The sequence below is a fragment of the Eleginops maclovinus genome, chromosome 6 (genome assembly GCF_036324505.1).
Source record: "Eleginops maclovinus isolate JMC-PN-2008 ecotype Puerto Natales chromosome 6, JC_Emac_rtc_rv5, whole genome shotgun sequence".
In the NCBI taxonomy this organism is placed as follows: Eukaryota; Metazoa; Chordata; class Actinopteri; order Perciformes; family Eleginopidae; genus Eleginops; species Eleginops maclovinus.
Genome location: NC_086354.1, coordinates 5,354,004 through 5,381,909, shown reverse-complemented (window position 1 = coordinate 5,381,909; position 27,906 = coordinate 5,354,004). Strand labels below are relative to the sequence as shown.

The window sequence follows — 27,906 nt, the reverse complement described above, 5'->3', positions numbered from 1 at the left end:
AGAAGTGTCCTTGAGCAAGGTACTGGGACTATAAACGGGATTGTGTCTGCCAGAAAAAAAAAAAACTCATTAAAAGTAGTAATTATCTTTATGTATATTGGACATTTAATGAAACCTGACAAACATGAAGATGAGGTTTTTAATGGCAGTTTATGTCTAAAGAAATTGATTCAGGCATCCTGCGAGGCCACATGTTGTTGATAACCGGGGGCCTGGCAAACACACTACATCAAGACAAGTGAAGATGGCGGATGTATTGAGTGTTCTCCGTCAGTATAACAACCAGAAAAAAGTAATCGTCGCTAAAGGAGATGAAGTTATATTCGGAGAGTTCTCCTGGCCGAAAAATGTCAAGACCAACTATATAATTTGGGGGTATGTCACCGCTAAAACCTCTTTAAATCGCTTCTGTGGGCCCGCTGCTTGAGCTCATCGGTGCCTTGTGCTGCCAATAACGGCGGAAGGCTCGTTAGCTACATGCTAATATGCTAACATAACTCCTGTCCTCGTTGTTACCTAAAACTTGAGCAGTCTTTTCTAACTTTAGGCTAACATTATAACACTATTCGTACACTATGAAGCCATTATCCAAATCTCTATGTATTTTGATTTATCTTTTAAATGTTTTTATGACATAGCTACAGTTAAACTTGCAACTGTGATGTGATGCTAGCTAGTTAGCGACGTTAGCTAGCGTTGAGTTGTGTTCCTATGGAGTCAGGGGTACAGTGGTTGAAGTGTAAAGACTTAAAGACTTGCGTTTATAAGCATCAGTCATAATCCGCTTCGTTTAAAAAAAACGAATTTAAGGTAGGAAATGAGTTTGCTGAAGGTTTAGTAGATTAGCTAACTGTTAAAAGTCTGACAGTTACGTAGTGTCCGTTATTAGTTTAAACCTGCACTGTACATTTCAGTCTTATGGTATGACTCTCAAATGAACTGGAACTTTCAGTAATGTTTCTGTTTCTCTCTGGTTGTTTTTCTACCTGCAGTACTGGTAAAGAGGGCCAGCCCAAAGAGTACTATACTTTGGACTCGATCTTGTTCTTGCTCAACAATGTGCATCTCCCGCATCCCTCCTATGTCCGAAGAGCTGCAGTAAGTGATCTAGAATAACTAGCAGAGTACCTGTCAGTGTCAGGTCGATCCACTAATTCTGTTTCGTTTTTTGTCCCATATGCATCTATTTGAGTATTTTTGTGTGACATGATTGCTTGTCGTTGATAGACAGAAAACATCCCTGTTGTCAGACGACCTGATCGAAAAGGGTTGCTGGCATATCTCAATGGAGATAGTTGTAAGTATTTGTGAAATCATGTTAGATGTACATTGATTTTCTAATTCGTACAGGATGTTAATTTTTTTGGTATACATTCACTCTGTCCTGGTTTAAATTGGCTTAAACATTATGAGTTAATGATAGCTCTCATTGATAAAGCCCTAGGAAGAGGGGCTTGGCTATAGTTGGTCAGATTGGTAACCTATTAATGCAGTTTCTGACCTTGTGTTTTCACAGCTACATCGACAAGTATTGACAGAAGTGCACCTATAGAAATAGGTTTGCAAAGGCCAACACAAGGTAAGTTCACACTGTGTTTAAATCTGGTATTGCTGCAATGAGATATGTGGTATTTTCTATATACTTTATATACGAGTTAGTACCTTAGTCAGTTACAAATTGGTAACTAAATTGACTCTGTGCAGTGAAATAATACAACTGTACTATTTTTTTAGTCAAACGAGCAGCCGATGAGGTATCTTCGGAAACCAAAAAACCAAGGATTGAGGTAAACTGATGAGAAATATGTACCACTAACATGTGCTTAGTGTTCTCAAATGCTGGAGCTATTCCTGGAGTGGTTGCAGTAGAAACATAATTGAATACTAAAGGGGATGTTCTGTTTATTGGTATGAGGGAAAAAACCTAAATATTTACATCGATATTAGAGCATTATAATTTTATCTAAAATGTTGTTTCAATTTAGGATTTAAGAGAATTTAATAAACACGACTTAAAATATTAAGCATTATGTGATTTTGCTTATTGAAACATTTTGTTCAGTCATTATATTTAGCCAAAACAAAATGTGTCAGTGTGTACATTTTGTAGTGAATCAAATGCATTTTTTAAGTTACAAAAGTTATTGGTTCCTGCTAAACCATGAATATTAGATAGTACATCCTGTTTTATTCTTTAGTTTGCTAACACTTTGTACAATGCTTTAGGATGAAGAGCGAGTGCGTCTGGATAAGGAGCGTCTGGCGGCCCGTCTGGAGGGCCACAAAGAGGGCATCGTGCAGACCGATCAGATCAGGTATTGTAGCGGCTATATCTCCTCAAACCAAAAACAAAATCAAACTGCTGCCGTGGCACCAGGTGGCAAATATTACCTAGATATAGTCCATTGTCCAGGCAAAAATGTAGTTTGTTCAGTTTATTTTCTTACTACAGAGAGCAATGGCTATAATGTTTTCGCTTGCCCTGTTGAAATTGCAATGATCAAATTACTCGACAGAAAACAGCAAGGCAATAGATTTTTTTAACTATAAAACAAATTCAAGGACTATGATTTCTTCGTTTACACAATGTGCTTTCAAAATAAAGTGATCATTTCTCCATTGCGGATTGTAGGAGATATTTTGTGATTTTAATTAAACATGGTACATTGTCCGTACTAAAAGCTAACATTTTTTGGCTAACATTCAACCTGTAGAAAGCAACACTTATGATTATGTTGTGTTTGTGTTTGGTTCAGTAGATAATGTTGAAAAAATAAAATAAAAATTGGTATCTGAGGCTTAAGGGGTGACTACCAATCAGCTTCTTGCAATCAACATGTAGTGTCCTTGTGTAAAATACTTATCCCCCAAATTGATCCTGTAAGCATATCTAATGTATTGAAGTGAATGTAAGTCGCTTTGGGTAATGGCATCAGTTAACTTTAAAGGGGTCATATTATGCTACTTTTCAGGTTCATGTATGTATGTTGTTGCTCCACTAGGACGTGTTTTCATGCTTTAATGTTGAAAAGGCGCTTTATTTTCCTCACACTATCTGTGCATAAAGTACCACTTTTCACTCCATCTGAAAACAAAGAGCTCAATGCCCCCACCTTTGCAAAAGCGCACTCTGCTGTGATTGGTCACCAGCTTAGAGATTTGTTGAAAATGTCCTGCCCCTGAAAAAAACTGAAAAAAGGGCATTACTTCTTGTGCCGTACCAGTTTATTACAAATAAATAATGATGGATTATCAGTAATCATGTCAAAGTGACACAGCGACATCGGATTAACCTTCAGCCGCGTTTTTATGCCATTGAACACAACTTTTGATCACAAACAGCAAAGACTGTTTATAGCTATGGCTCTGTAAAGTGAAGCGGTTTTCTTGCTCTTTCTTGGCTGCTAGTTCAGTGAGTTTTGGTCATAGAGTGATGAGACTTATACCAATGGAATCCGTGTAATCTCAGGCTTCATGTGATATGTGGTTTGTGCAGATAGCATGAAGTAAAGAAATTGCTGTCGCTCACTTGGCGCTATGTAGTGTTAGCTCGTTTTCGTGCAGTGCTGGTTTAGACGCTTGGTGTTGGAATTATGTCTCGTTAAGGTAAACATGGTTAATATGGTCTGGTAGCTGAGTTTCCTCCCGTTAAGTGGGTATGCCACATCAATAGGTTGTTAAATGTTAGTATGCCCTGAGACGCTGTTTCTCACAAGTTGCTGGCGGGGGCAATCGGGCTTGTGTTGTGAATGAAAAACCATCGCCACAACCTTGAACACAACCTTAATTTGGGTTTTTGCTCCGGGGGAATATCTGTAAAAATAAATGCAAGCCACTTCTTCTTCGCAGTGGTCTTCCTTTGGTATGGCAAACAAAGAAAGTTTTGGTTCGCAGCGAAAGTGACAGCGTCTCCTCACCATGGCTCCTTGCTCGGGTCGGCTTTAAGTGGTGTTTCAGCTCTAGCGGCTCCCGCTGATATTGGCGAGAGTTCTGCTCCGTATCACGTTGACGTCAGTGTGATACGGAACTGAATCAGGAAGTAAAGAAAGGAATCCCATCGAGGTGTTTCAGGCATGGGGATGAGGGATATTGGAGAAAATCTCTCTCTAGCATGAATTTTGGGATTTTAGCTTTTGCAGACCTATTAGATACACAAAAACATAAATAACACACTACAGGAAAGGAAAAACCCCCAAAAGCATAACATGGCCCCTTTAATGTTAAAAAACTGAATACATAACAATGGGTTAATATCTGGTTATAATCGTTATAGGGATATTAAATAGCGTTATCGTATATTTTCCACATATCGTGCAGCCCTACTTATCGTCACGTTTTACTACAGGAAGCAGTGATCTTTTATTACCACAATATCTTCATTTCAGAAGTTATAATTGAAACGTGTCTGTGTGGTTGTACAATTAATTTAGGTATTTTTGGCTTAATGTTTGACAGTGGTTGTGAGCCCTGAAACACTAGCTAAAGCTCATGCTAGTGCCTATAGGGATCCTCATAAAGATGAGAATCTATTTATGTGATTTTAACTCATCTCCGCCTCTTCCTCCAGATCGCTGTCTGAGGCCATGTCTGTGGAGAAGATCGCCGCCATCAAAGCCAAGATTATGGCCAAGAAACGTTCCACCATCAAAACTGATCTTGACGATGACATCACCCTGAAGCAGAGGAGCTTCGTGGATGCCGAGGTGGATGTCACCAGAGACATCGTCAGCAGAGAGAGGGTGTGGAGGACCAGAACAACCATCCTGCAGAGCACTGGAAAGGTCAGAGTCCACCTTAAGCTAATGATATCCTAACAGTGATATTCCGTCCAATTACTGGAACAGTTATCTGTCAGTAAATTCCATAAAAACTGTATAAATGAAAGAAATCAACAAATTAGGTCGATTTTAGGGATCCATCGATACAGTGGCCATCAGAATAGTGCTGGGCACTATGTCAAAAACATATGGTGGTATTTTTCCAAATTATAATGGTATTTATTTATTTCTTATTTTTATGATTGGAAATGTATTCACATTTATATGTTTTGGCCCCACACAAAAAAACACCTGATCAGTCACGAGTCTTATGTGGTGAAAGAATCAGAATGCATGAAACACCTGCAATGTCAACCTTTTCATTGTTCAAACCTTGTGTACCACATTACACAACAAAAAAATAATAACATTTTTTGTGTGAAATACATTTTTGTTTGGTCCACATCAAATCCCAAAAACCTCCAGACGACAAACACCGCTCCTCTCCTCGGAACAAGTTCTTCTTGTGTGTCATACAGTGAAGGAAATCAAATGAACACTCTATACTTTTAATGGTAGGTTTATTTTAACGGTGAGAGACAGAATATCAAAAAGAAAATCTAGAAATGTAGATTAAAAAAAAGATATAAAATGGTTTGCGTTTAATTGGGGGGAATAAGTATTTGATCCCCTTGCAACCAACAAGGATTGTGGCTCCTACGGACCGGTTAAATAAGTCCTCTCGCTTTAAGTCAACTTGTTTCCTTTGATAAAAGACAGCTGTCCAGAGTCAATACATCAGATTCCTATCCACTGAGGGCAAGACCAGAGACAGGTCTTGTGATCATGGTGGAACTAATGTCTAAGGACATCAGGGACCAGATTGTAGACCGACACCAGGCTGGAATAGAAGACAAGACATCAGCAAGCAGCTTGGTAAGAAAGAGACAGCTGGTTTGATTATTAGAAAATGGAAGAAGCACAAAATGACCATCGGTCTGGATACATTTCTGGATTTTTCTTTTCTCTCACTGTTGAAATAAACCTACCATTAAAAGTATACACTGTTCATTTCTTTGTAAGTGGGTAGACTTACAAACTCGGCAGGGGATCAAATACTTATTACCTTCACTGTATGTCTCTCCATCTCCACGCTCATTTTCTTCAGTGTCCATCTTTACATTCAGCTTCACATGCTATGCTGCTGCTACTTTGCTTTGCTCTGTACACCCTTTGACACTTTTTCAACGGTATTGCGGTATATGAAAAATAAATATCATATGGTAAAAAGTTCACGGAACCGGTATGAAACCGCCCAGCCCCTATATCAGAAGCGGTTGATGTTCGCAGTATTTTCTGTAATTGGCAAATAAGGTGACGTGCTAATGGCAGTAGCCAATGTTTGTTTCACCGGGCAGTGTGACTAACCACAGTTGCAAAGGTTACATTAGCTGACCATTTTATTTAAACTCTATGCCCTAACACATGCATGTCCTGTTATTCTATTACACACCATTTCAGTTGAATGAATAGAAATGTAATGCTATTTAAAAAAAAAAACGGCTTACAGATTATGAGGACAGCGAAAAAGACACTGACTTTTAGTCCTTAAAATCTTCTCATTGAGGTGCTAATTACAAAGCAGGCTAAAGGTTCTCTTCAAAGTAGCTGTGATAAAGAGCTGAGATAAATTTAAAATTATTTATTTTTTTGTGAAACGGGTAATTGGTAACAAAAAAGAAACGGAACATCTTGCCTGGAGACTTCTTCTCTCTGCACATCTAGTAAATATTTTTAAGCATAGCCAGATATTAAATGTGCCATTATTGTAACCATTTAGCAGTGCCTTCAAGCAGGGCACGTAAGGTTCGTACTAATGAGGGACTTTCCCCGAATATTCATTGTGCAACACTGGTGCACAATAGATACACATTTCAGAACCCCCCCATGACTAAACTGTAACACTTAAATGTGCATACGTGATCTAAAAAGCATCTACCCTATTTATCAGACATGCTGAACTCTCCGGGACATTTTGCCCAACTGTGTGTGCGTGCTCCGAGTGAAGCTAAATGAAAATCCCAGCCACTAGATGGCAGCAATAGAACGTTAACTCTACGGTGATGGGTTTTCATCACTGAGCGAGCCTCTGAAGGACTTTGGCATGCTCATCTCAAATCCATGATATTGTCGAGTGGCCATATGTTTAGAGTAATTATTGCGGCAGCCTTTAAACCACTTTCCGTATCTAATCTGTACACAGATGGCCCAATCCAAGACGTATCCATTGCGCCACATCATTTTAAGATGGGCATTTCATAGTTTTATTGCTTTTTTTTATACAATTTTGTATATATTTTACACTTCTATCTTTGTTGCATTGGGTTCTTTTTATTAGTAGATTTGTTTGGTTATTTATTTAGGGATTTTTTAATGACTAAATAATAAAATCCAGTATATTCACAGAGTTTTCCTTTGTTGTATTAAATAGACAACTTGAAAGCACATAATACTATCCAGATGTGTGGACAGTTTCATGTGGAAGCCTTATTATATTGGGACCCAAAAGCCTCGATGTAATTCACTCTCCAAATCATTTATTTTGTGCGAGGGGGGGTTGAATTCAGCATGTCCTTCTCTGTCCTGATCCTCTGCAGAACTTCTCCAAGAACATCTTCGCCATCCTCCAGTCAGTGAAAGCCAGAGAAGAAGGGCGAGCCCCCGAGCAGAGACCCGCTCAGAACACTACTCAAGTGGTAAGAAGGACATTCTGTGTGTAGTAAATATGCGTTATACACATGGATGTGTAACAGAACTGAATACAGCGTTGGAGTCGGGGCACCGCTCATAACTGTGAAGGTTGCTCAGTGGCGCTTAAAAATATAGTATTATCCTGGGCTCATCGCTTTTACCTGAACCCTGCCTCCAATCCACTCTGTCTCTCACATTCTCGGAGCTTGGTAATATATTCCAGTTTCTTCAGCTTTTCAAGAGAATTTAAATCTGGCCAGACATCAGTAAAATGTGTTTCCACATACAGCTGAATGCAGCTCTAAGCCACTCCATAAATAAAGTATAGTCCCGCCCCCTTTTCAATGAAACCAAAGAATTGGCACCAAGCCAAAAAAAATTGCTTTGAAGACCACAGAAATTGTATTTAGTGCCAGTGAAATGACCGCAGATATTTTGACCAAAAAAGGGGTAATGAAGTAGCAAAGTACCCAGATGGGCATACATTTCAATAGCAAGTATTCCTTTATTTATTAAGAAAAAGATGGTGTCATTTCTTTCATAACAAAGCTAGAAATGTACTGAAAGTTCGTTATTTAAGGTCTATACTTTTTTTTCGCTGCGGTTTTAACCCTTTAGTGCGTACTGACAGGCACATAAAGTAACACGTTCTTTTTGTTTCATACATTCAGGACCCGTCCCTAAGGAACAAGCAGCCTGTCCCTGCCGCCTACAACAGATACGATCAGGAGCGATTCAAAGGAAAAGAGGGTGAGTTTGATTCCTGCTGCTGCAGCTGATTTTAATCTTCTACAAAGCTGTGTGTCTATACAGTACACAGTTGCCTGAACATTGGTCTGTGGGTCAATGAAGATTTGAGATGTTTTTTGCATTTATTGTAGGTCTCTTTGCATATGTTTCAGCCAAATGAAAAGAAATGAAAAGCAGGTATGATAAAGCAGACAGTACTCTTGAACTGAGGCGAGCATGCTTTGTCTAACTAAAATAAAATAAAAAGGTAAAACAAAGGTTATTACCCGGCGTACGAGCGATCCTATGAAACAGCAGTCTACTTCCTCTCAGTTGATGTGCTTCACATACTGCAACAGGAAATAAATAAGAGCACTTTGTACAAGTGTTATCATATTGAGAATAACTAAAATAACCAGATTATAAGTTCTGAAAATGTGTATTTAAAGATCAAAGATTCAGCTTCTGCAATTTCCCTTTGCGTCACTTCATATTATGAGTCACACATATAATGGCAGATTACAAACACGTGCCATACATTGCATTTTAATCTGATATTTGTCAAATGTTCCTCAGATTTCATCATCGTGTTTTATGCTTTTTTTCTTTTTAATGTTTAAATGTCCCATGTTATTCTGTCTGTAATCTTTATACTCTGTGTTGTCTTTATAGAAACGGAGGGTTTCAAAATTGATACCATGGGCACTTACCACGGCATGACCCTGAAGTCAGTGACGGTAAGTCAGCTGGTGTTGACAGTAGGGCTGAACGATTAATTGCATTTGCGATAATATCGCGATATGACAAAATGAGATTTTCCAACCGCAAAGGCTGCGATTTGACTGGTCACGTGATCTGGTCACGTGACTTGCGAGCGAACCGAGCGGAGCCGAGCAGGCAGGGAAAGAAGTCAACGCTGCGCTTGAACCTGTTGCCCAATGGCCTCAGGCTCGTCAGAAGAGTGCACGGCTGGAAGTTTGGTACCAAAGAGGGGCGGCACGTCGGTTGTGTGGAATTATTTTGGCTTTAAAAAGGAAGATGCTGCGCAACGTCAGGTATTGTGCAGAACGTGCCCCGCTACTGTTGCTACCTCACGAGGTTCACGATTGTAATCACGATTGATTTATTGCTTGTGTTTGTTGAAACATACATGAGAAGAGGACCTTGAAAAAATAATTGCATATTAAATCGCAATTGCAATATTGAGGAAAAAAATCGCAATTACATTATTTTCCAAAATCGTTCAGCCCTAGTTGACAGTGATGAATTCAATAGATACACTACGTGTGAATGCCACTCCCTTTAGAAGGAAGGCTATCTGCTTGAGCATCTGCTAACGTTAGCCCTCAATGTGTCATATTTGATAAGTCAACTTGCAGTTATTGCCATGTAATGATTCACAGCATCAGATTTGCCATCTGTCTTTATACAAGTAAAAAAGGGAAATAAACGTTTCTTAAGATCATCCTTATTGCTTCATCTGCTGTAAGCTGGTTTCTAGTTGGTGAATAACTCTGTGAAATGGGGAAGTCCTGTGAACTTTGGTGCTACACAAGATATTTTCAGGAATACATATTATTGCATTATGTGTTGGTTGATGGATTTATAAAGACAACGGTCTCCCAGCTCTTGTCAATGTGCAACAATCTCAATATCTAGTAGCTTAAGTCATCTTTTTTACTTTGTCTACTGAAATAACTTCATTGAGAATTAGATGCACAGGGGGAATGGTTTATTTGCATTGTGCCATGTCCACTCTACTTTTTGAACAGCCTCTATCTATAAGGAAGCATCTATAAAACACAAACATTATTGCAAAACAGTAGGCTTGCACCACAGTGACACAGATTATTTTAAAATATACCTGTGTACTTAAACCCTCCAGTGGTTTGACATATAAACATTTTGTCTTTTGTACAAAATTGCTAACATTTTAGAACACTTGAGTTTTTACACGACATATACAGAAGCTGGAAGTCACCATATGGTTTGTGTGCTTGATGTCAAAGTAAGAACAGAGTAAGCTGAGATATCATTATTGTATTCAAACAAAGAGTGTTTAATGATATTTTCTGTTATTGAGCCGGTCTCTCTCTGTTCATTCTGTTGGAGTGTGTCCTCCCTGCTCTCGATATGTTGATGCAAGCATTGCGTTTGTTGCTCTGCAAGTGATGCCAGTATTTCAGCAGTTCATTCGGATGGAACCCATGTGATGTTATGAGATGACTGTACTTGCAGCTTGAGTAAGAAACACGCCAGTGGTTAAACAGGAACTCATTGGGCGGCGGAGTGGGCTCAATCCGGAGCTTGGCCAGACACACTCCGACATACACATCCTCCAGATGCAGGTGGCGAATTCTTAGCGAAGTGCGATAGATTTTCATGGCCAAGTCTCCGGAAAAGACGTAACCGGTACCAGAGCAGAAGGTGGGATACTTGTCGCCCGGGTACAACTCAGGCGGCATGTACCACTTGCTGTTTTTGTTCCGGTTGGGTGCAAAGTTCCTCATGTTATTGCCCGTGAAGTAGTTCTTCCGGAGCTGCTGTTCTGGTCCGAGCAGCTTGTAGACAAGGTTCTCCGTGTTGACGAACATGTCGCTGTCCGTCTTCATAACGTATCCGGCTTGTGGGCAGTGAATTGCCACCCAGTTTATTCCCATTAACGTCTTGAAGGTCAGGTTTTTGTAAGAATCCAAAAAGTCCTGCTGAATGATATCATGATGCCTCCGGCTTTCTGCCTGCAGCATCTTTTGCTGTAGAAGTCCCAGCTCTCCGTAATTTTTCCCCAGCAGAAAAAGACGGATGAATCCCACATCCGGCGCCACGCTCTCGTTCCCCCATGTCTGTCGTATGGCGTTTCTTGCCTCCACCTGCCGAGCCTCTGTGGCTATCAGCAACACCAGAAATGGCGCGGGTCTGCCGTCTGCGCATTTGTCTGGCTCGTTGATGATATATGTGAATGGTCCTTGGGTTACAGTGGCACTAAGATCTTCCTCTACACTTTGGGTAGTGTTGGCTGCCAGAGTGTTGTCAAAACTCGGGTCCCCTTGAGGAGAGTAGACGGCATCCTTCTCAGGGGTGCTCATGTTGGCATCGGGTTTGAATGTTGGCTGAGGAACAATGACAAACCTCCACGCTGAATGCGGGGCGCTCATGTTCCATTTGGCTTTGGTGGTATGAAGTTCACCATCCCCGAACACCACGGGGTGACCCCTCCACCACTGCATACCCGTGAACTTAGGCAGGTGGACCAGAAACACCAGTAAGCCCAACAGTGAGAGGAGATAGAGGAAGTTAGCTGCGTACGTACAGCAATGCCGCCGTCTCCACTGCATGGTTCCAACTGGACCGAATCACTCACACAGTTGTCGCGTTTGTAAAGCCGATTGCCTTCTGAAAAGTCCTGAACCCCTGGAGGCTGATTTATCCGCCGGATTGCTCAAGGGGTAAGAGTTGATCTCTCATTTCACATTTATGTTGATCACATGGCAATCCCAGACAATGATTTGTCTGACAAGCCAGCTGTTATTCCGCTCTGCCGTTGCATGTCATGTGATTGCCTAGGAGACAGAAGAAAATGTTTGAGCAACAAGATACATCATGTCACATATAAAGGGTGGAGACCCAAACCGTCACATAAATGTTCATTTGTAAGGTTAAAAACAAACAAGTCAATTGTCAGCAATGTGTAGACTTCAGTTAATCAACAACCGTGTTCATGAAGTTGATTTAGCAAAAGCCAGAATTGGTCCCTTAACACCCACAGCTCTAATCAGGCAGCTGCTATTTAGATGATGAAAAGCTCTAATAACTGTACTGCTGCCCTGCACCAAACGACAGACAAACAATGTTAGCGACCAGCTGGTGAAAATATTGGAGCATTTAGCAGCCAGATATTTCCCTCAGCAGTTGGACACTGATACTAAAGCTAAAAGGAGAGCCAATTTTTGGATTTGCATTTGTCAAGCAACTCTAAATGATTCATAATGTTGCTCTGTTACTTCTCTGTATGCTAACAAATTTGACATATAATCGCAAGAGATTATATTTTCCGCTGCCCCGAGGTAGTATTGAGTCACACACTACCCTCTTGAAGGACCCCAACTAGACAAAGAGTGGTTTGTGAGATCGCACAGAAGCCCTGAAAAGACTTCGCTCGGCTCTCTTGCATGACTCAACCAAATAAAACCACAGTTTCTGTTTGTTAACAGAGGCACACCAATCACATCCTGTACAGCACTTAAAAACAGCTATCATCAAGCAGAAACATTTTTCTGCGAAGCATGTGGATAATTTGCATCTCCAAAGAATAAGCTCACCCGTTAGAATCCTCATCTCTCTCTGGCTGCCATGGTTCTTGAATGTGATGCATCGCCCTCTTGGTCAGTGTGCCTATAGCTACATCACAATCACAACCAGCTTGTGCTTCCTCCATTTGTTTCCCCCTCGTGCGTCGAATCTTCTTTAACCCAACCCACATGAGGCTGTTGCCCAAAAAACACGGAATAATGTGGTATTCACGCGTGGCTTTCTACCACATGCATGTGTCTAGGTTTGCATGTGTCAGTGGGACATGTGTCGGAGCTGAAGTGTTGCAGTCTCTCCATCTTCCTTGGCGCATTGTCCCCCGAGGCTTCATGCTAACGGTGCTGCTTCTTCTACCTTTGGCAAGAGAAAGTAGAGAGCCAGTGGTTGGACAGTTCTGCTTTTTCTTCTATTCCTGTTTGTTTCCTCTCGAGCTTTCTTTTTGATCACATGCTCTGGTGTTGATATCCTTCCCCCAGTTTGCCTCTCGCTCCTTTTTTTTCGGTTTCCATGTTCCTATTTTCACCCTCCTCATTCACTGCACTCTCTGCTGTGTTGTCTGCGAGAGTGGTGAAAGCAGCAGCAGCGGGGGAGGAGGAAGACGAACAAGCGCTAGTGCTTTGCGTTTGCTGTGAAGGGCAGCTTGAGGCTCTGAGGCGGTACGCTCTCCCACCACGTCACGCCGTCTCTGCTGCTGCTGTTGCTGCCTGTTCTGTTAAAGGGGAGGGGGTGTTGGGCCGCTGACCTATTTGTATTCACGCCCATTCTCCAGTAAGTGGAATAAACTCGCAGCCTACTTGCAGTCTTAAATACATCCCTGCCAGTCTATTGCATTGGATGTAAATTACAACAATGTTTCCGCTTCACTCAGTCCGCCGTGGGGGTCCACAATGCCAAAATGTTCATATTTAATTTGACCACAGTATGACACTAGCACTATTCTTTTTTTCTCCTAAAGAAGCTAAAGAAAATTGGGTGCTTGTTTGTTTTGCATGTGTGCTGATCGAGGTCTACTCATGAATAACAATAATGTGAATAACGTATTATTATAAAGCTGTGATTAAGAGCAGAGCCTCTTGGTGCAAAATGGACTATCACTGAAGTGCAAGCACCAACGCTGCCGCTGCTGCTGAGCTTCAGACGTGCAGTTTCCGTGTCATTGACAGTGTTCCTGCAGCTATGGGGATGCTGATGAGGGGAGATGCATTTGAATTTCAAACAGACCTCGTAGCCTACTCATAGTTGTTTATAAATCAATTATATTATTAAAGAATTGCTGAAGATATTAGCCTCTAAACCACAGCTTTGGCACAAAGCTTTTTGCTTTCTTAATGCTCACCTTAATGTCAGGGCCGCTCTGATTGGCAGGGATTAAGTGTCAGATGACAGAATGCGGAACAGGGCCTTTTAGCTACACCATAGGAATTTTAATTATTGATGCTGGAAAGTATGAATGAATCCCATGAAATATTGACACACTGGAAACATTGATTGAATAATGCATTTCAAGGGAACTATGTGCAGTAGAACAGCAGCTATAATGGGGTCTAATCACTGATATTGTTTTTTTTGTAGGGCCAATACTGATAAGTAACCGAGGGCGACCGATAACTAAAATTTGGCATCATTAATGCGTTTTCAATAAGAATATTAAATTGCATCAACATTCAGAATAGCAAAACTCCAACACAAAACTTTGTTGAAAGAGGCCCTATTATGCTTATTGCAGTGTTCCCGATCTTCACATACACATGCGCTTTTATTGGCTAGCGCTCAGACACATTGTACATAGGGTTGGGTACCGAAACCCGGTGCCAATATAATTCCTAGGAGCGGGATAGCCTTCCCATATTATCTGTTCTTTCAGACACATACCTGTGTGAGTTCAGGCCTCATCGACACCATCGGAGAGGGGTTTCTCTTCTGCAGGACATGCAATCAGTCAGGAGGTGTCTTATATTGCCGGTGAAAGCAAATATGCTAATATTTCTGCAAAAGAATTGCTGAAGTTTAAACCTGTAGTACAGAGAGAATACCAACTCAAAACTGGTTTTGCTGCTGTTAGAGCTGTACATCTTATTTAGTGTTAAATTATTGTAGTCGGGTTAAGTTTTATTTATTATGTGAATTTGTGTTTTGTATTTATTTATTCAGTTAATATATTTAAGTTTACTTTCAACTGTTTAGTTGATATTTTATAAAATGAAATGAAATAAAACATTTCCTTTTTTTTTTTTTACTGATTTTTAATGTCGTCGACCGGAGTTTAAAAAAAAGTATCGGTTCAGGCAGTGTTTATGAACCGGTACCGTTTTAAAAATATAATTTCAGCACCGGTATCGGAATAAACCCAAACGATACCCAACTCGAATTGTACATGATATGCTAAACATCTCCAAGCAGTTGACAAATCACAACAGAGCTGGCTAGCTAACCAATCAGAGCAGACTGAGGCCGTATGAGAAAAATAAAGAGCTTTTTGAATCAAAATACAAATCTGAACCTGAACATCAGCATGATATGGACCCTTTAAACATATTAAAGCATGTGTTTGAATAAAGGCTTAATGTTTGCGCTTAGCTATTTTTGACTTAATATGTGCAAACTTATTCCTTTTTTTTATTGTATCAATTTTTCACTGACACTCTGTAGTGACAGAACATCTAATAGCAGCATTTGTTTCTGTCATGGAGAAAGATTGAGTAAAGCTAATGTGTCCCGAAACATTTTGTCAATCGCCTGAAAATTATTCACCAACCAATTTTTTTATTAATTAAGTATGTGACTAATTTAGGAAGGTAAAATGTATTCCAGCTTGTTAGATGTGCAGAGTTTTATCTCCTTTTAGACTCATGCATCAGACGCCAAAATAACTTGGAGGCCTCACAAAGCCCTGGGAAATGTTGATTGATAGTTTCCACCATCTTAACAAGGTCTGCATGTTTATTATGCTCCTCTGTCAGTGTGAGCTTCGGTCTGCAAGAATGTCATCGGATGATGGATTACTGCTCGTCTGTGACCCTTAGTGTGCACCCCCCTTTAGAGCCCATGCATGCAAACTCGCGCACACACACACACACACACACACTTACTTCTCTATGGGGAATCAATAGTGACATGGTGGAAGTAGAGGGAAACCAGCTATGCGTAAAGAACCGTGTTTTCCAAGGAGGATTTTTATTAATGTGGGAAAAAAAGGTCTTTATTTTGCCCTCGCACATTTTTTCTTAATCTACATTTCCTGCTGAGACTGTCCATGACGGTATTTGACACATTCTTACTTATAGTGCGTGTCTGGAAGTCTAAATCAGTGTTGTTGAGCATTCTTAAGAAAGCATTCATTGGGTTAGAATAGAGTGGAGCAGCTATGACGTATTTTTGTAAGCCGACCCAAAAGATAGCATCTCTCAGGGCTCTCTCGGCAGAAAGCAATGGGATTTTTTTCCTAGGGTTTGGGAATATTGTAGAAAATAAGATCTGTGGCAAACACACATTTATGATACTTATTACCACATATTATAAAAACTTGTATAATAGTTGAATCGCAAATGCTAGCGCCAGATTAAATAGCTCATTTTTGAGTTGGGGTTATAAACAGAACAGTAAATGAGATCGCTTGTTCAAGTCCGAATCCGACCAAATAAATACAAAGTGTGGACTTGTATCTGGAGAGACTCTTGGGGATCAATCTTAATAAACAAACTACATTACGAGCGCATGACTTAACGTCAATATGCTAGACTAAAGGCTGCTAATGTTTGGCAAGATGATGTTTAGTAATCTATTTAAGTCACTTGTTAGCAACTGCCATATTTATACAACATAAAAGCTTCAGATGTTCAGCAGTATTTATTGACATGTTTGTTGTAGAACAAAATCTGAAACTCTATTAAGCTTGTGTCAACCATTAATATGCTAACTCATTTCCTTGTTTAGGATTCATTCCTACACCACACTATTTCTGTGCACAGCAACACAAATGGACATTAACTTGGTTTGAGGCAAGGAATATTTATTAATGTGACCCTTTGTTGTTGTTGTGTTTTGCAGGAAGGAGCATCTGCCCGGAAGGCCCAGACTCCGGCGCTTCAGCCAGTCCCACGTCCAGGTCGGTGTAACTCTATAAGATTCATGCACAAGTCTGCTTTATATATGTTTTTGTGAATGTTGGAAAATGCTTATTTGTTTCTTTATTTTGACAAATTGTCATCATGATATATTATTTTAGAAAAATATATTTTTGCAAACGGCAGAAATACTTACAAACATTAATGGAACATACCATTTTTTAAGACTTAATAACCATCACAGTTAAAGAATAATACCGTATTTTCCGCACTATAGGGCGCACTGGATTATAAGGCGCACTGTCAATGAATTGTCTATTTTCGAAATGTTTTCATATATAAGGCGCACCGGACTATAAGGCGCATTAAGCGAAATGTTGTTACCTCCAGCGTTGTTATGCTCTATACCGTAGTGAAGAGCAGCTGGGTATGTGACACTCTCTGAGGAAAGAGGAGGGGGAAACAGCGGAGCTGGAGTAATCCTTTTTTATTGTCTTCGAACACCCGACAACGCAGCCAACCTGGCAACAACTTCACTTTCCCAAAACTACTTCTTCCGCACACACACGCCCACCCCGCATGTCGCTCCCGTTCTGGTCCCTGTTTTCTCCACAGTGCGGTTCACGGGGATATCAAAGGTGAGGGGAACCTCGTCCATGTTAGTGATGTGCTCTGGCCGGATCTTCTTTTCGCAGTATGCGCGGAAAGCGGCCAGCTTTTCTTCGTAATCTTTTGGCAGTTGCTGCGAGACGCAGTGACGTGCGGTGAAGTTCATGGCTGGTGAGGCACTGACGTCATCACAATCAGATTTGAACTGGACTCACTAGCACCCACTGCCATGAGGCAGGAGAACTGCGTGCCTCACCTAGTCTCTCTTCGCAGCGGTTTTGCTCAGGACAAGAGACACGTTACAGACATACAGTTGACAAAAAACACTGTATATTATATACACCAGCTAAAGTATGGAAATTAGTTAATATAGCCAGAGTGTTTGAACATTTTAATAGCGACATACAGACAGACAGCAGTTACAGTCTCACTGTATAGCATGTCAGCAGGTTGGTGCCTCACCGAGCAGCCGTTCTCAGTGTTTGAACGCGAATATGAAAATTCAGTGATTTTGGATCAAAATAATGTAAAACTGGTGAAATTAAAAGGAAAATAACTTTATAATACAAACGGCCTCACCTGTCTCCCCTCACCGCACGTCACTGCCGAGACGGTAGTTCGTGTGCGGATGGAGAGATGACGTCTTTTCATAAAACGAAAGCACCAAGAAGGACCGCCTCGAAAGTCATTGATATTCATGTCCCGTGCTAACGCTGTTGCCTTCATTCGAATAGAGACTGTAGAGACGCTTCTACCTGCTGCTCTCTGTTCAATAATCCACTGTTCAATGTTGTCCTCTAACTGCGGCCATCTCGCGTTGTTTCCTCGGAAACTCTGTGTGGTCTTCTTTACTTGGCGCAGGTCATCTTGCTTCCTCCACTTCCGTGTCATTGATTCATTAATGTTGAATTCTCTCCCAGCTGCTCTATTCCCATGTTCTACTGCGTGACTGATAGCCTTGAGTTTGAAGTCCGCGTCGTAAGCGTGTCTCTTGACCGGTGCCATTTGGTGCAACTCCGCGACGCTCCTGACTACGGTAGCCGTAATGCTGCAAGCGGTGCGGCTTTGTAGTTTACCAAAGTCGTACTAAAACATTTTGACAGAGCGCCGTGAGCGCTGTGTACCACACAAAATCACTTCGAGGTCAGTAAGCACAACCAGAATTACCGTAATCCATATATAAGGCGCACTGGATTATAAGACGCACTGTTGTTTTTTGAGAAAATGTAAGGCTTTTAAGTGCGCCTTATAGTCCGGAAAATACGGTACTAGATTTGGCTCAGAAATCTGTCTTTGCTAAATGGACAGGTTTTGTAATCAGAATAACATTTATTTTTTCTATCCTTTGGGTTTGTGACAGTTTCTCCTTTTTTTTTTTTATGAAATAAGTAAAATATATATTCTTTTAAAGCAATTACATATAATAATTATAAGTTGAAATAAAATAAACAATAACAAATCAAATAGAGCACTACATTTATTTGTATAAATACTAGAAGGTAAAGCAAAAATCATTTATTATATAAACTTAAAGCTCTAAATGAAAGTAAACAGTGTTTCATGTTAACATGAACCTGAACTCAGATTGCAACACGGGTAGTAACCACTACGGGAAAAAAATAGCATTTATATACAACTCCAATGACCAACATGTCCACTTCCATCATCTTATCTATTCATACATTAAGTTTGAATCTGGATGAGAAGGCAAAAAGCTCTCTGCTAGACTAAAAAACTAAATCAAACCGCTTTCCTTCCCTTATGCACTTAGTTATTTTTTTTCTAAAAGGTCAAATGTCAAGCTGTTTAGTTTCGCTTTGTGTCCTTATCCTCTGTAGTCTTGACCTGAATGACATGTGGCTCATTGGAATTTCTAACATTTCCTGTCCCTCTTGCCGGTCAGTAAATGTCAGCGAGCTGTCGTCATGTGTCAGTCAGTATAAATCAAAGTTTCCTCAGGGACACTGAGAGGCGAAAACACCATATTATCCTTCCAACCAATCAGTCATACTCAACACTAGCAGCTGCTCCTCGTTTGTTGACCAAAATGTCAGGAAACGTTGTTTTTTGTTGTTGTCTGTAACCAGGTTTCATTTTCAGCTCACAATATCAGAAAGAAATGTGTCAGTATCAATACCAGTGAAATTCTAGGATTCTCATTACCCAATTTGATGCCATGGTAAAAAAAACAATGTCTGTGAAAACATCCCCTTATAACAACAGTATTTATAAAGGTTTTACATTGTAACGCGTAATCATAACTTCATCATTTAACTTTGCCCAATAACACTTTCCTCTGAAGGTGTGCTGCCCACCGGCTGCGAAAAGCTAACGTAACTTAGCTATCCTCTTGTCAATTTCAACACAAATTGTTGTTCACAACGTAGCATACAAAGGGCAAAAGATATGCCACATTCTCTAAAGGCCTCAAGAAGATTGGTTTGTCCAAAACCCAATTTCTGTTGTCCCTTGGATGACAGGACCCATTCATTCTCGAGCCTCCTGGTACATGCTGTACTGTATGTACTGTTGTTGCATTTCACCTTCCCCAGCTTAACACATAAAGTGGTTTTGCATTATGCAAAACTTCTCTCGGCTCGGAGCATAAAAACTGCTCTGTCTCGATTTCTGTAATATCTACTATGGAAAATGCAACGTTTCCTGATAAAACCGACTCTATGAAAGGGACTTTTGTTTGGATAGGAGAATCAAGTGTTTGAGTCCTAAGCAATTATGTGCCCAAAAATGGCTTGTGAGGATATGTGAGAACACAACAAAGCAAAATCAGTCTGCATGTTGTTCCATGAGTGGCTCAGTCAGTAGGGGCTTGGACTGGGAATCGTAGGGTCGCCGGTTCAAGTCCCCGAACAGACTTGGAATATGGAAAGTGGACTGCTACTTGGAGAGGTCCCAGTTCACCTCCTAGGCCCTGCTGTGGTGCCCTTGAGCAAGGCACCGGACACCTCCAATCCCCCCTCCCCATTGCTCCCCGGGCGCTGCACGATAGCTGCCCACTGCTCCTAGTACTAGGATGGGTTAAATGCAGAGGACCAATTTCACTGTGTGCTCTGCTGTGTGCATGTATGTGACTAATACAGAGGGTTTCATCCTCTGATTCTAAAAGGGTTTCATCCTCCGATTCATAATGACTGGACTGCTGTGACACATTTCCTGATGTTTAATTGAACTTCATGCATTAAGTTAAAGGTTAAAGGAAGGAATGAAGAAGTCACCTCTTGCAGATGAAATGTTTATTGGCTGCCACAGATCTTTTCATTTTAGTTTTTTATATGAGCCATTGGCAGTCAATTATTTCACAGAATCATTTGGTTATATCTCTAATACATTGAGTAGTTTTGTTAAATATTTGTTGTGGTTATTGTCATTTTATAGTTAGTTAGTTTGTTGTTGAAAAAAAGTTGTTCACATAAAATTGTTCTGTTTTTTTCTTGTAGTTTCACAAGCCAGACCTCCACCGAATCAAAAGAAAGGTAAGCGCTTCACTAAGACTATGTTTTTGGTATTCACATAACAATCAGTATACTGAATGTGATGTAACATAACTAGCTCTGCTTTTTTTTTTTATAAAACAACATTTTATTTGACCTTTTTTAATCATCGTTTGCTCAACAGGGTCCCGGACACCCATTGTCATCATCCCTGCCGCCACCACCTCGCTCATCACAATGCTCAATGCTAAGGAGCTCCTGCAGGATCTGAAGTAAGTGTACCTACCTGTTGATAGTTTAACCATTGTGTTTATATGTTGTTTTTAACATACATGGGTACCAAAAGCTGTTTTTATAAGTTATGAGGCACTGTCGGGTGAAAAAGCACAATTTTTTAAATGTATAATCGTGAAAAAAATGTAGCCCAAAATGTATCCCTGTGGCACGCCCATCCTATTTTCTATGGCTCCGTGCTGTAAAAAGCCCCGACTTCAGGTATTATGTTCTAGGGTTTTTTCATCTATCCCATTCTGTCAGAAACACCCGGAGGAGATGTCTAATTGGGCACATACATCCGCTAAACTTTCTTGGACATAGGTTTCTTTCACCATAAACACTTTTGGGCCAGAAGTCATAAATACAGTGGGGCAAAAAAGTATTTAGTCAGCCACCAATTGTGCAAGTTCTCCCATTTAAAAAGACGAGAGATGCCTGTACATAGGTACACTTCAACTATGAGAGACAAAATGAGAAAAAAAAATCCAGGAAATCACATTGTAGGATTTTTAATGAATTAATTGGTAAATTCCTCGGTAAAATAAGTATTTGGTCACCTACAAACAAGCAAGATTTCTGGCTCTCACAGACCTATAACTTCTTCTTTAAGAGGCTCCTCTGTCCTCCACTCGATACCTGTATTAATGGCACCTTTTTGAACTCGTTATCAGTATAAAAGACACCTGTCCACAACCTCAAACAGTCATACTCCAAACTCCACTATGGCCAAGACCAAAGAGCTGTCAAAGGAGACCAGAGACTAAATTGTAGACCTGCACCAGGCTGGGAAAACTGAATCTGCAATAGGTAAGCAGCTTGGTGTGAAGAAATCAACTGTGGGAGCAATTATTAGAAAATGGAAGACATACAAGACCACTGCTAATCTCCCTCGATCTGGGGCTCCACGCAAGATCTCACCCCGTGGGGTCAAAATGATCACAAGAACGGTGAGCAGAAATCCCAGAACCACACGGGGGGACCTAGTGAATGACCTGCAGAGAGCTGGGACCAAAGTAACAGAGGCTACCATCAGTAACACACTACGCCGCCAGGGACTTCAATCCTGCAGTTCCAGACGTGTCCCCCTGCTTAAGCCAGTACATGTCCAGGCCCGTCTGAAGTTTGCTAGAGGGCATTTGGATGATCCAGATGAGGATTGGGAGAATGTCATATGGTCAGATGAAACCAAAATAGAACTTTTTGGTAAAAACTCAACTCGTCGTGTTTGGAGGAGAAAGAATGCAGAGTTGCATCCAAAGAACACCATACCTACTGTGAAGCATGGGGGTGGAAACATCATGCTTTGGGGCTGTTGTTCTGCAAAGGGACCAGGACGACTGATCCGTGTAAAGGAAAGAATGAATGGGGCCATGTATCGTGAGATTTTGAGTGAACACCTCCTTCCATCAGCAAGGGCACTGAAGATGAAGCGTGGCTGGGTCTTTCAGCATGACAATGATCCCAAACACACCGCCAGGGCAACGAAGGAGTGGCTTCGTAAGAAGCATTTCAAGGTCCTGGAGTGGCCTAGCAAGTCTCCAGATCTCAACCCCATAGAAAATCTTTGGAGGGAGTTGAAAGTCCGTGTTGCCCAGTGACAGCCCCAAAACATCACTGCTTTAGAGGAGATCTGCATGGAGGAATGGGCCAAAATACCAGCAACAGTGTGTGAAAACCTTGTGAAGACTTACAGAAAACGTTTGACCTCTGTCATTGCCAACAAAGGGTATATAACAAAGTATTGAGATGAACTTTTGTTATTGACCAAATACTTATTTTCCACAATCATTAGAAAATCAATTCTTTAAAAATCCTACAATGTGATTTCCTGGATTTGTTTTTCTCATTCTGTCTCTCATAGTTGAGGTATACCTATGATAAAAATTACAGGCCTCTCTCATCTTTTTAAATGGGAGAACTTGCACAATTGGTGGCTGACTAAATACTTTTTTGCCCCACTGTACGCTTATCATGACAATTTCTCGTGAATGACAAATAGGATGAAATGTGGATAATACTGATAACTTGTATCTAACCACTTAATATCTATTGGTCATTTTAACAGTTTTTCCTGATTTTCTACCTGCTCTTTATTTACAACTCCCTTTTCCTCCTTTGTCAAAATCGCTTTACAAAGGAGGAACACTGAACATGGCGTCATAAAACCAAACAGAGAATGAGGACCATTTTAACAGTGCCACTACATGTCTGGCTAATACAGTCTACCAATCCCATCCATTATTCTCATTCAATCAGAAAAGAGGCAGAATAGAGCATCACACAAACAGAGCTGAAAAAAGCTCCTAAACTTTTGGTTTCTTATCTTTGTTTTTTTCCCCGCCTTGAAATTTGATTGATGGTTATTAAATCATATACAATTAATGATACAGAAAAACAAACAATCCAAGCCAACGTTGAAACCAAAGCATTTTTAAGAATATAGTATTTCAGGGCCTTGTAGGCGAGTGTGTTTATCTTCTATAAAGTATTATAAGGTGAGAAGTTCAGTCATCCGGGAGGGACTCGGAGTAGATCCGATGCTCCTTCGTGTTGAAAGGAGCCAGTTGAAGTGGTTCGGGCACCTAGTGAGGATGCCACCTGGGCGCCTCCCTAGGGAGGTGTTCCAGGCACGTCCAGCTTGGAAGAGACCGAGGGGTAGACCTAGGACCAGGTGGAGGGATTATATCTCTTCGCTGGCCTGGGAGCGCCTTGGAATCCCCCAGTCAGAGCTGGTTGATGTGGCCAGGGAAAGAGAAATTTGGGGCTCTCTGCTGGAGCTGTTACCTCCGCGACCCTGACGGATAAGCGGGAGAAGATGGATGATGATTGAAAGTATTATAAATGAGGTAAAGTAACAGTATTCATTTTGTCTGTGCCCCTTCAGGTTTGTCACACCAGAAGAGAAGAAGAAGCAGGGCATCCAGCGTGATAATGAGGTTCTGCTGCAGAGACGCAAAGACCAGGTCCAGCCGGGCGGCGCGACTGTGAGCGTCACTGTGCCGTACCGTGTCATCGACCAGCCGCTGAAACTGGCTCCACAGGACTGGTAAGGATTTAAATTGATAGTGATGTAAAATCTTTTCTAGCTTTGTAGTGAGTATTGTACGTTAAAATTAAATCAGGCTCAGAATAAGAATAATTTATTTATCCAGGGGTGAATTGAGTTCTCTGACAGATGCTCCTTTCTACTTACAAAAAAAATCATACAAAACGCAAATTATTATAAAACATATAAAAATGTAAGTACAGTTTCCAACTAAACAATAAAATAGAATAATAATGATATAAATATATGGAAATAAAAGTAAAAATGTCCACATTGTTCTACAAAATAAAATGTGTATAAATACTCACGTAAACATTGGTGTATTTGTCAGATAGTAGGGTGCACCAATGCTGAATTTCTTGCTGAATAATTTGGATTATCTATTTGGTACAAAATGCTTACTTCCTTGTATTCTCATGTTTTGTTTTTCAGTTGGTGGGTGCGATACTTAGGTGGTTCACACCTGTTTAGTCATGAGTTCACAAACCAAACATTAAACCATTCATTAAATCTAGCAGCTAACAGTTCAAATAAGGGATAATATGCAGTGTTTTATCTCGCTTACTACACGGCAACTAAATAAATAAAAAATGTAACACAACAGACTCCTTATTTTAACCTGATTTTATTGATTGGATAAAATAGTCGCCCCTATTGCGAGCCAACAGCTGAACTGCAGTGACGGCAAAGTTACTTTAAATGGTGGCGACAGCGTTTTTAGGTTTTGTGCCACATTACTGTCGTAGTCTCTTCACATTTTGTTTTTTATGAACCAGTCTTCAATCGCTGCCAGAGCCCATACTGTGTTCCTGCTGCTGTTAACTTCCTGTCTGTTCTTTTCTGCTGATTTATCGTTTATCTCTATCTTTTATACTGGTCTCCTTCCGTTGTGCTATTTTTACTTATTATTCTTCTCTTTTTTTCATTTACCGGGGACACTTCAGCCACCATGAATTAATAAGTTCCATGTTCTCCCCAAATATAAATATAAACATTCAAGAAAATATCGATGTTTTCTAATAAGGGGAAATGAATGTGTTTTCTTTCAGCCAACTCTGACATTAAATTCACCAAACTTCTCTCTCCAGATTGATATGACTGCATATAGTCCCTTGATTAGAGTGTCCTAAGCAACCGACAGCTATTGAGAAAGAGCAGACCGCTGAATGTCCAAATTGACCAATCAGATTTGAGTATTCAACTTGGCTATGTAATAAGGATGAATACATTATGTCCTATTGATAATACAGTGGTGTAGTATATAGCAGTATTGCAGCACCATTAAAATGGTCTCCTGTATGCTTTGGCAAACTGTGACACATAATGCCTCCACAACTTTATCCTGTGTGTGTCGTGTCCTGCAGGGATCGAGTGGTGGCGGTCTTTGTGCAGGGTCCTGCCTGGCAGTTCAAAGGCTGGCCGTGGCTGCTGCCTGATGGATCTCCTGTGGACATTTTTGCCAAAAGTAAGTTATACAGACCATAAGGCAGAGATTGTTAACACACTTTACTGGCGGTAGGCTTGAGCACTATGTTGTTACGGAGCACCGGTATGTAAAAAAATCTAGAGTGTGTGATGTTCTTTACCTTCATTATTACAGATGAGCGGCGTTCTATGATGCAATGTATGGTAGTGCACATTGTAGTTAGGACACCAGTTTCTAAACTGTATTAGATATTTATTATTATTAAAAGTATTAATATTTTTTCAGCAGCCAGTGCATTTCTAGTTATTAAAAATTAGTTTAAATGTTCTGTTGCAAACTTTACCAGAATCGTCCAATTGTTCAGGCAAAGACTGTTATATGGGTATACTTACAATAAGTATCAATAGTAAGTTCTGTCTGGAAGCTTCTTTGGTTGTCTAAAGTAATATTAAGGGTTGCAACATTTTCTCACATTTTCTTGGAGCAACAAAACGTTGACATTTTTGTAAACCAAACACCTCTTATATTAATTAGGAAAAGCAAGTCTAAATTGGGTATTATTGGAAACCGGACTCTGAAAAAGGGATGCTTTGCAGATAAAAGGGTGCAACAGTTCATACTTTCATGTGATTACACTATAAAATATTCAGTTTCTGTTAATAGTTCCCTCTGTATACTACGCACCGGCCCTTTTTCTAAACAAATCTTCAATGCTTAGTCAGGAAATGTGTGCAGTGTGTTAACCCAAGCTAGCAGGATATTAGCGGCCGAATGCAGTACACACACATCTTTAAAACTTAAGTCAATCCGGTTCTTAATTTCTGAGAACCGAGGTAACACAAGTAACCTAAAGTTGTTGGCACACCGTACAGAATGCATATATTTAGGAGAAGTTTATATACTGAGGGGCTCGTTTTATCCTTCCCTTGACCCGGAATAATCTTTATAAATGAATGCGTGTTTCCCCTCCAGTTCGAGCCTTTCATCTGAAGTACGACGAGGCGAAGATCGACCCCAATGTGCAGAAGTGGGATGTGAGCGTCCTGGAGCTGAGCCGCCACCGGCGCCATCTGGACCGACCCGTCTTCCTGCACTTCTGGGAAACCGTCGACAGGTGAGCATTCCCATTATTATTCAGGCCTGATAGAAAAATGATGTATTTAAAGTCATGAAAACAATGACATTTCACAGACTGACCCTTTATATTTTCTACTTTTCTCTCAGATACCTTGTCAAACACAAAGCTCACCTCCGGTTCTGAGCACAGATCACTGCGTCCATCCCCGGAAAAAATCCTACAAAAGAATTCTACGACCCCTTCCATCTCTCCTCGGTCCAACTTTGCCCTCCCATTATGATTGTTTTCTCGTGGACTTCCTCCTTTACTTCCTCGAGGACTATTTTTCTCTGGACACGTGAGGGAAGATTTAGGGAATTTTCATTTTTTGGGTTGTAATTATTTCCTAATGCTTTCAGGTAAAAGAATACCAAAATATGTTTTGTATGAAAAAAATGCCGTGGAAAGTGCGATATCTAGCAGTATAATGGGGTCGGAGGGAGAGGAGGATTTCATTTCTGTCAACAGTAGAGAGGACTGTATGGTAAAAAGGACCCTGATTGTTGGTACAAAACAAAGCAGCCACTGAGTTTGAGGAAAGTGACTTCCTTTACACTTTCCTTTTTTTCTTTTGGGTGTCTGTGGTCTGAATGTACATATATGATATGATATGATATGTTATGAAATGATGACAGCTGTCAGATCAGAGTGCTGAGGGGAGCAGGTAAGTGATTTGTTAATACGACTGTTATCACATCAGTCTGTCCCTAGCTCAGTTTTTGCTGGATCAGCATTTCTCTCGGCCATGCAATGGCCTTGTTAAAGTCTTCTTCTTTTTCTTTGTTGGTGTTGTGCTAGAAGAGAATTATGATGGAAAGTATTGCTTTAAGTCGTCACAGGAAATTAGACAATAAAGCCTCAGAAAAACAACACTCTGCGTGCTGCCTCTTGCAGATGATTTATGTTTACATTGCTAATATTCTTTCGTTTCATCCTGGTTTTAATCGAACAACAGCGAACTCTGCGGCCCAAAACCTTTTCATTGGGACTATAAAGTTGGCCATAAATCAGTCACTCAAAACGTACCTTAAATGCTTATTTTAACGACGTGACCGCATGATCTGCTGTGACCTAGCTAGCTAGCTAACGTAGCTGAGCTAGTAATTTCAAATATACCGACAAACAATTACAATTACAAAACTAACTCTACGAGAGTGACATTTCATCATCCCCAAATGTCAACAAGCACTCCGGCCCCAGCTGTGTGCATTACTTTTTAGTGTCCCCATTTCCATTGTGTCCGGAGCCTTTTAAAAGGACTCGGCACAGGCCCAGTCTACAGTGACTTGTCTTGGGAACCCAAGGGTTTCCAGTTTAAGTACAGATTGCTTTGAGAGTTGCTAAGGTAACGCTAGGGTGCATTGAATGCGACAC

General features: G+C 40.6%; 2 protein-coding genes across 2 annotated transcripts; one reads left to right on the top strand and one right to left on the bottom strand.

Annotated features, from left to right (window-relative positions):
* The first annotated feature begins 219 nt into the window (after positions 1-219).
* On the top strand, positions 220-27,402 carry cdc73 (cell division cycle 73, Paf1/RNA polymerase II complex component, homolog (S. cerevisiae)). The gene is made up of 17 exons (XM_063885742.1): positions 220-375; positions 993-1,098; positions 1,228-1,297; positions 1,517-1,579; positions 1,735-1,787; positions 2,227-2,315; positions 4,568-4,781; positions 7,415-7,513; positions 8,180-8,258; positions 8,910-8,974; positions 16,593-16,650; positions 20,674-20,709; positions 20,852-20,939; positions 23,828-23,989; positions 25,354-25,454; positions 26,388-26,529; positions 26,640-27,402. Exons 1-17 carry the CDS (start codon positions 245-247, stop codon positions 26,674-26,676), a joined length of 1,593 nt encoding a protein of 530 aa, XP_063741812.1. The 5' UTR covers positions 220-244; the 3' UTR covers positions 26,677-27,402.
* On the bottom strand, positions 9,953-13,213 carry LOC134865914 (beta-1,3-galactosyltransferase 2-like). The gene is made up of 2 exons (XM_063885743.1): positions 12,557-13,213; positions 9,953-11,797 (listed from the first exon to the last, which is right to left on the bottom strand). The coding sequence occupies exon 2, from the start codon at positions 11,570-11,572 to the stop codon at positions 10,313-10,315; it is 1,260 nt and encodes a 419-aa protein (XP_063741813.1). The 5' UTR covers positions 11,573-11,797; positions 12,557-13,213; the 3' UTR covers positions 9,953-10,312.
* Positions 27,403-27,906: the final 504 nt, after the last annotated feature.

Coding starts and splice junctions, on each gene's coding strand:
- LOC134865914 (XM_063885743.1), bottom strand. CDS start 11,572: ATGCAGTGGAGACGGCGGCATTGCTGTACGTACGCAGCTAACTTCCTC.
- cdc73 (XM_063885742.1), top strand. CDS start 245: ATGGCGGATGTATTGAGTGTTCTCCGTCAGTATAACAACCAGAAAAAA. Junction 8,259..8,909: donor GCGATTCAAAGGAAAAGAGG/GTGAGTTTGATT, acceptor TTGTCTTTATAG/AAACGGAGGGTTTCAAAATT. Junction 20,710..20,851: donor TCCACCGAATCAAAAGAAAG/GTAAGCGCTTCA, acceptor TTTGCTCAACAG/GGTCCCGGACACCCATTGTC.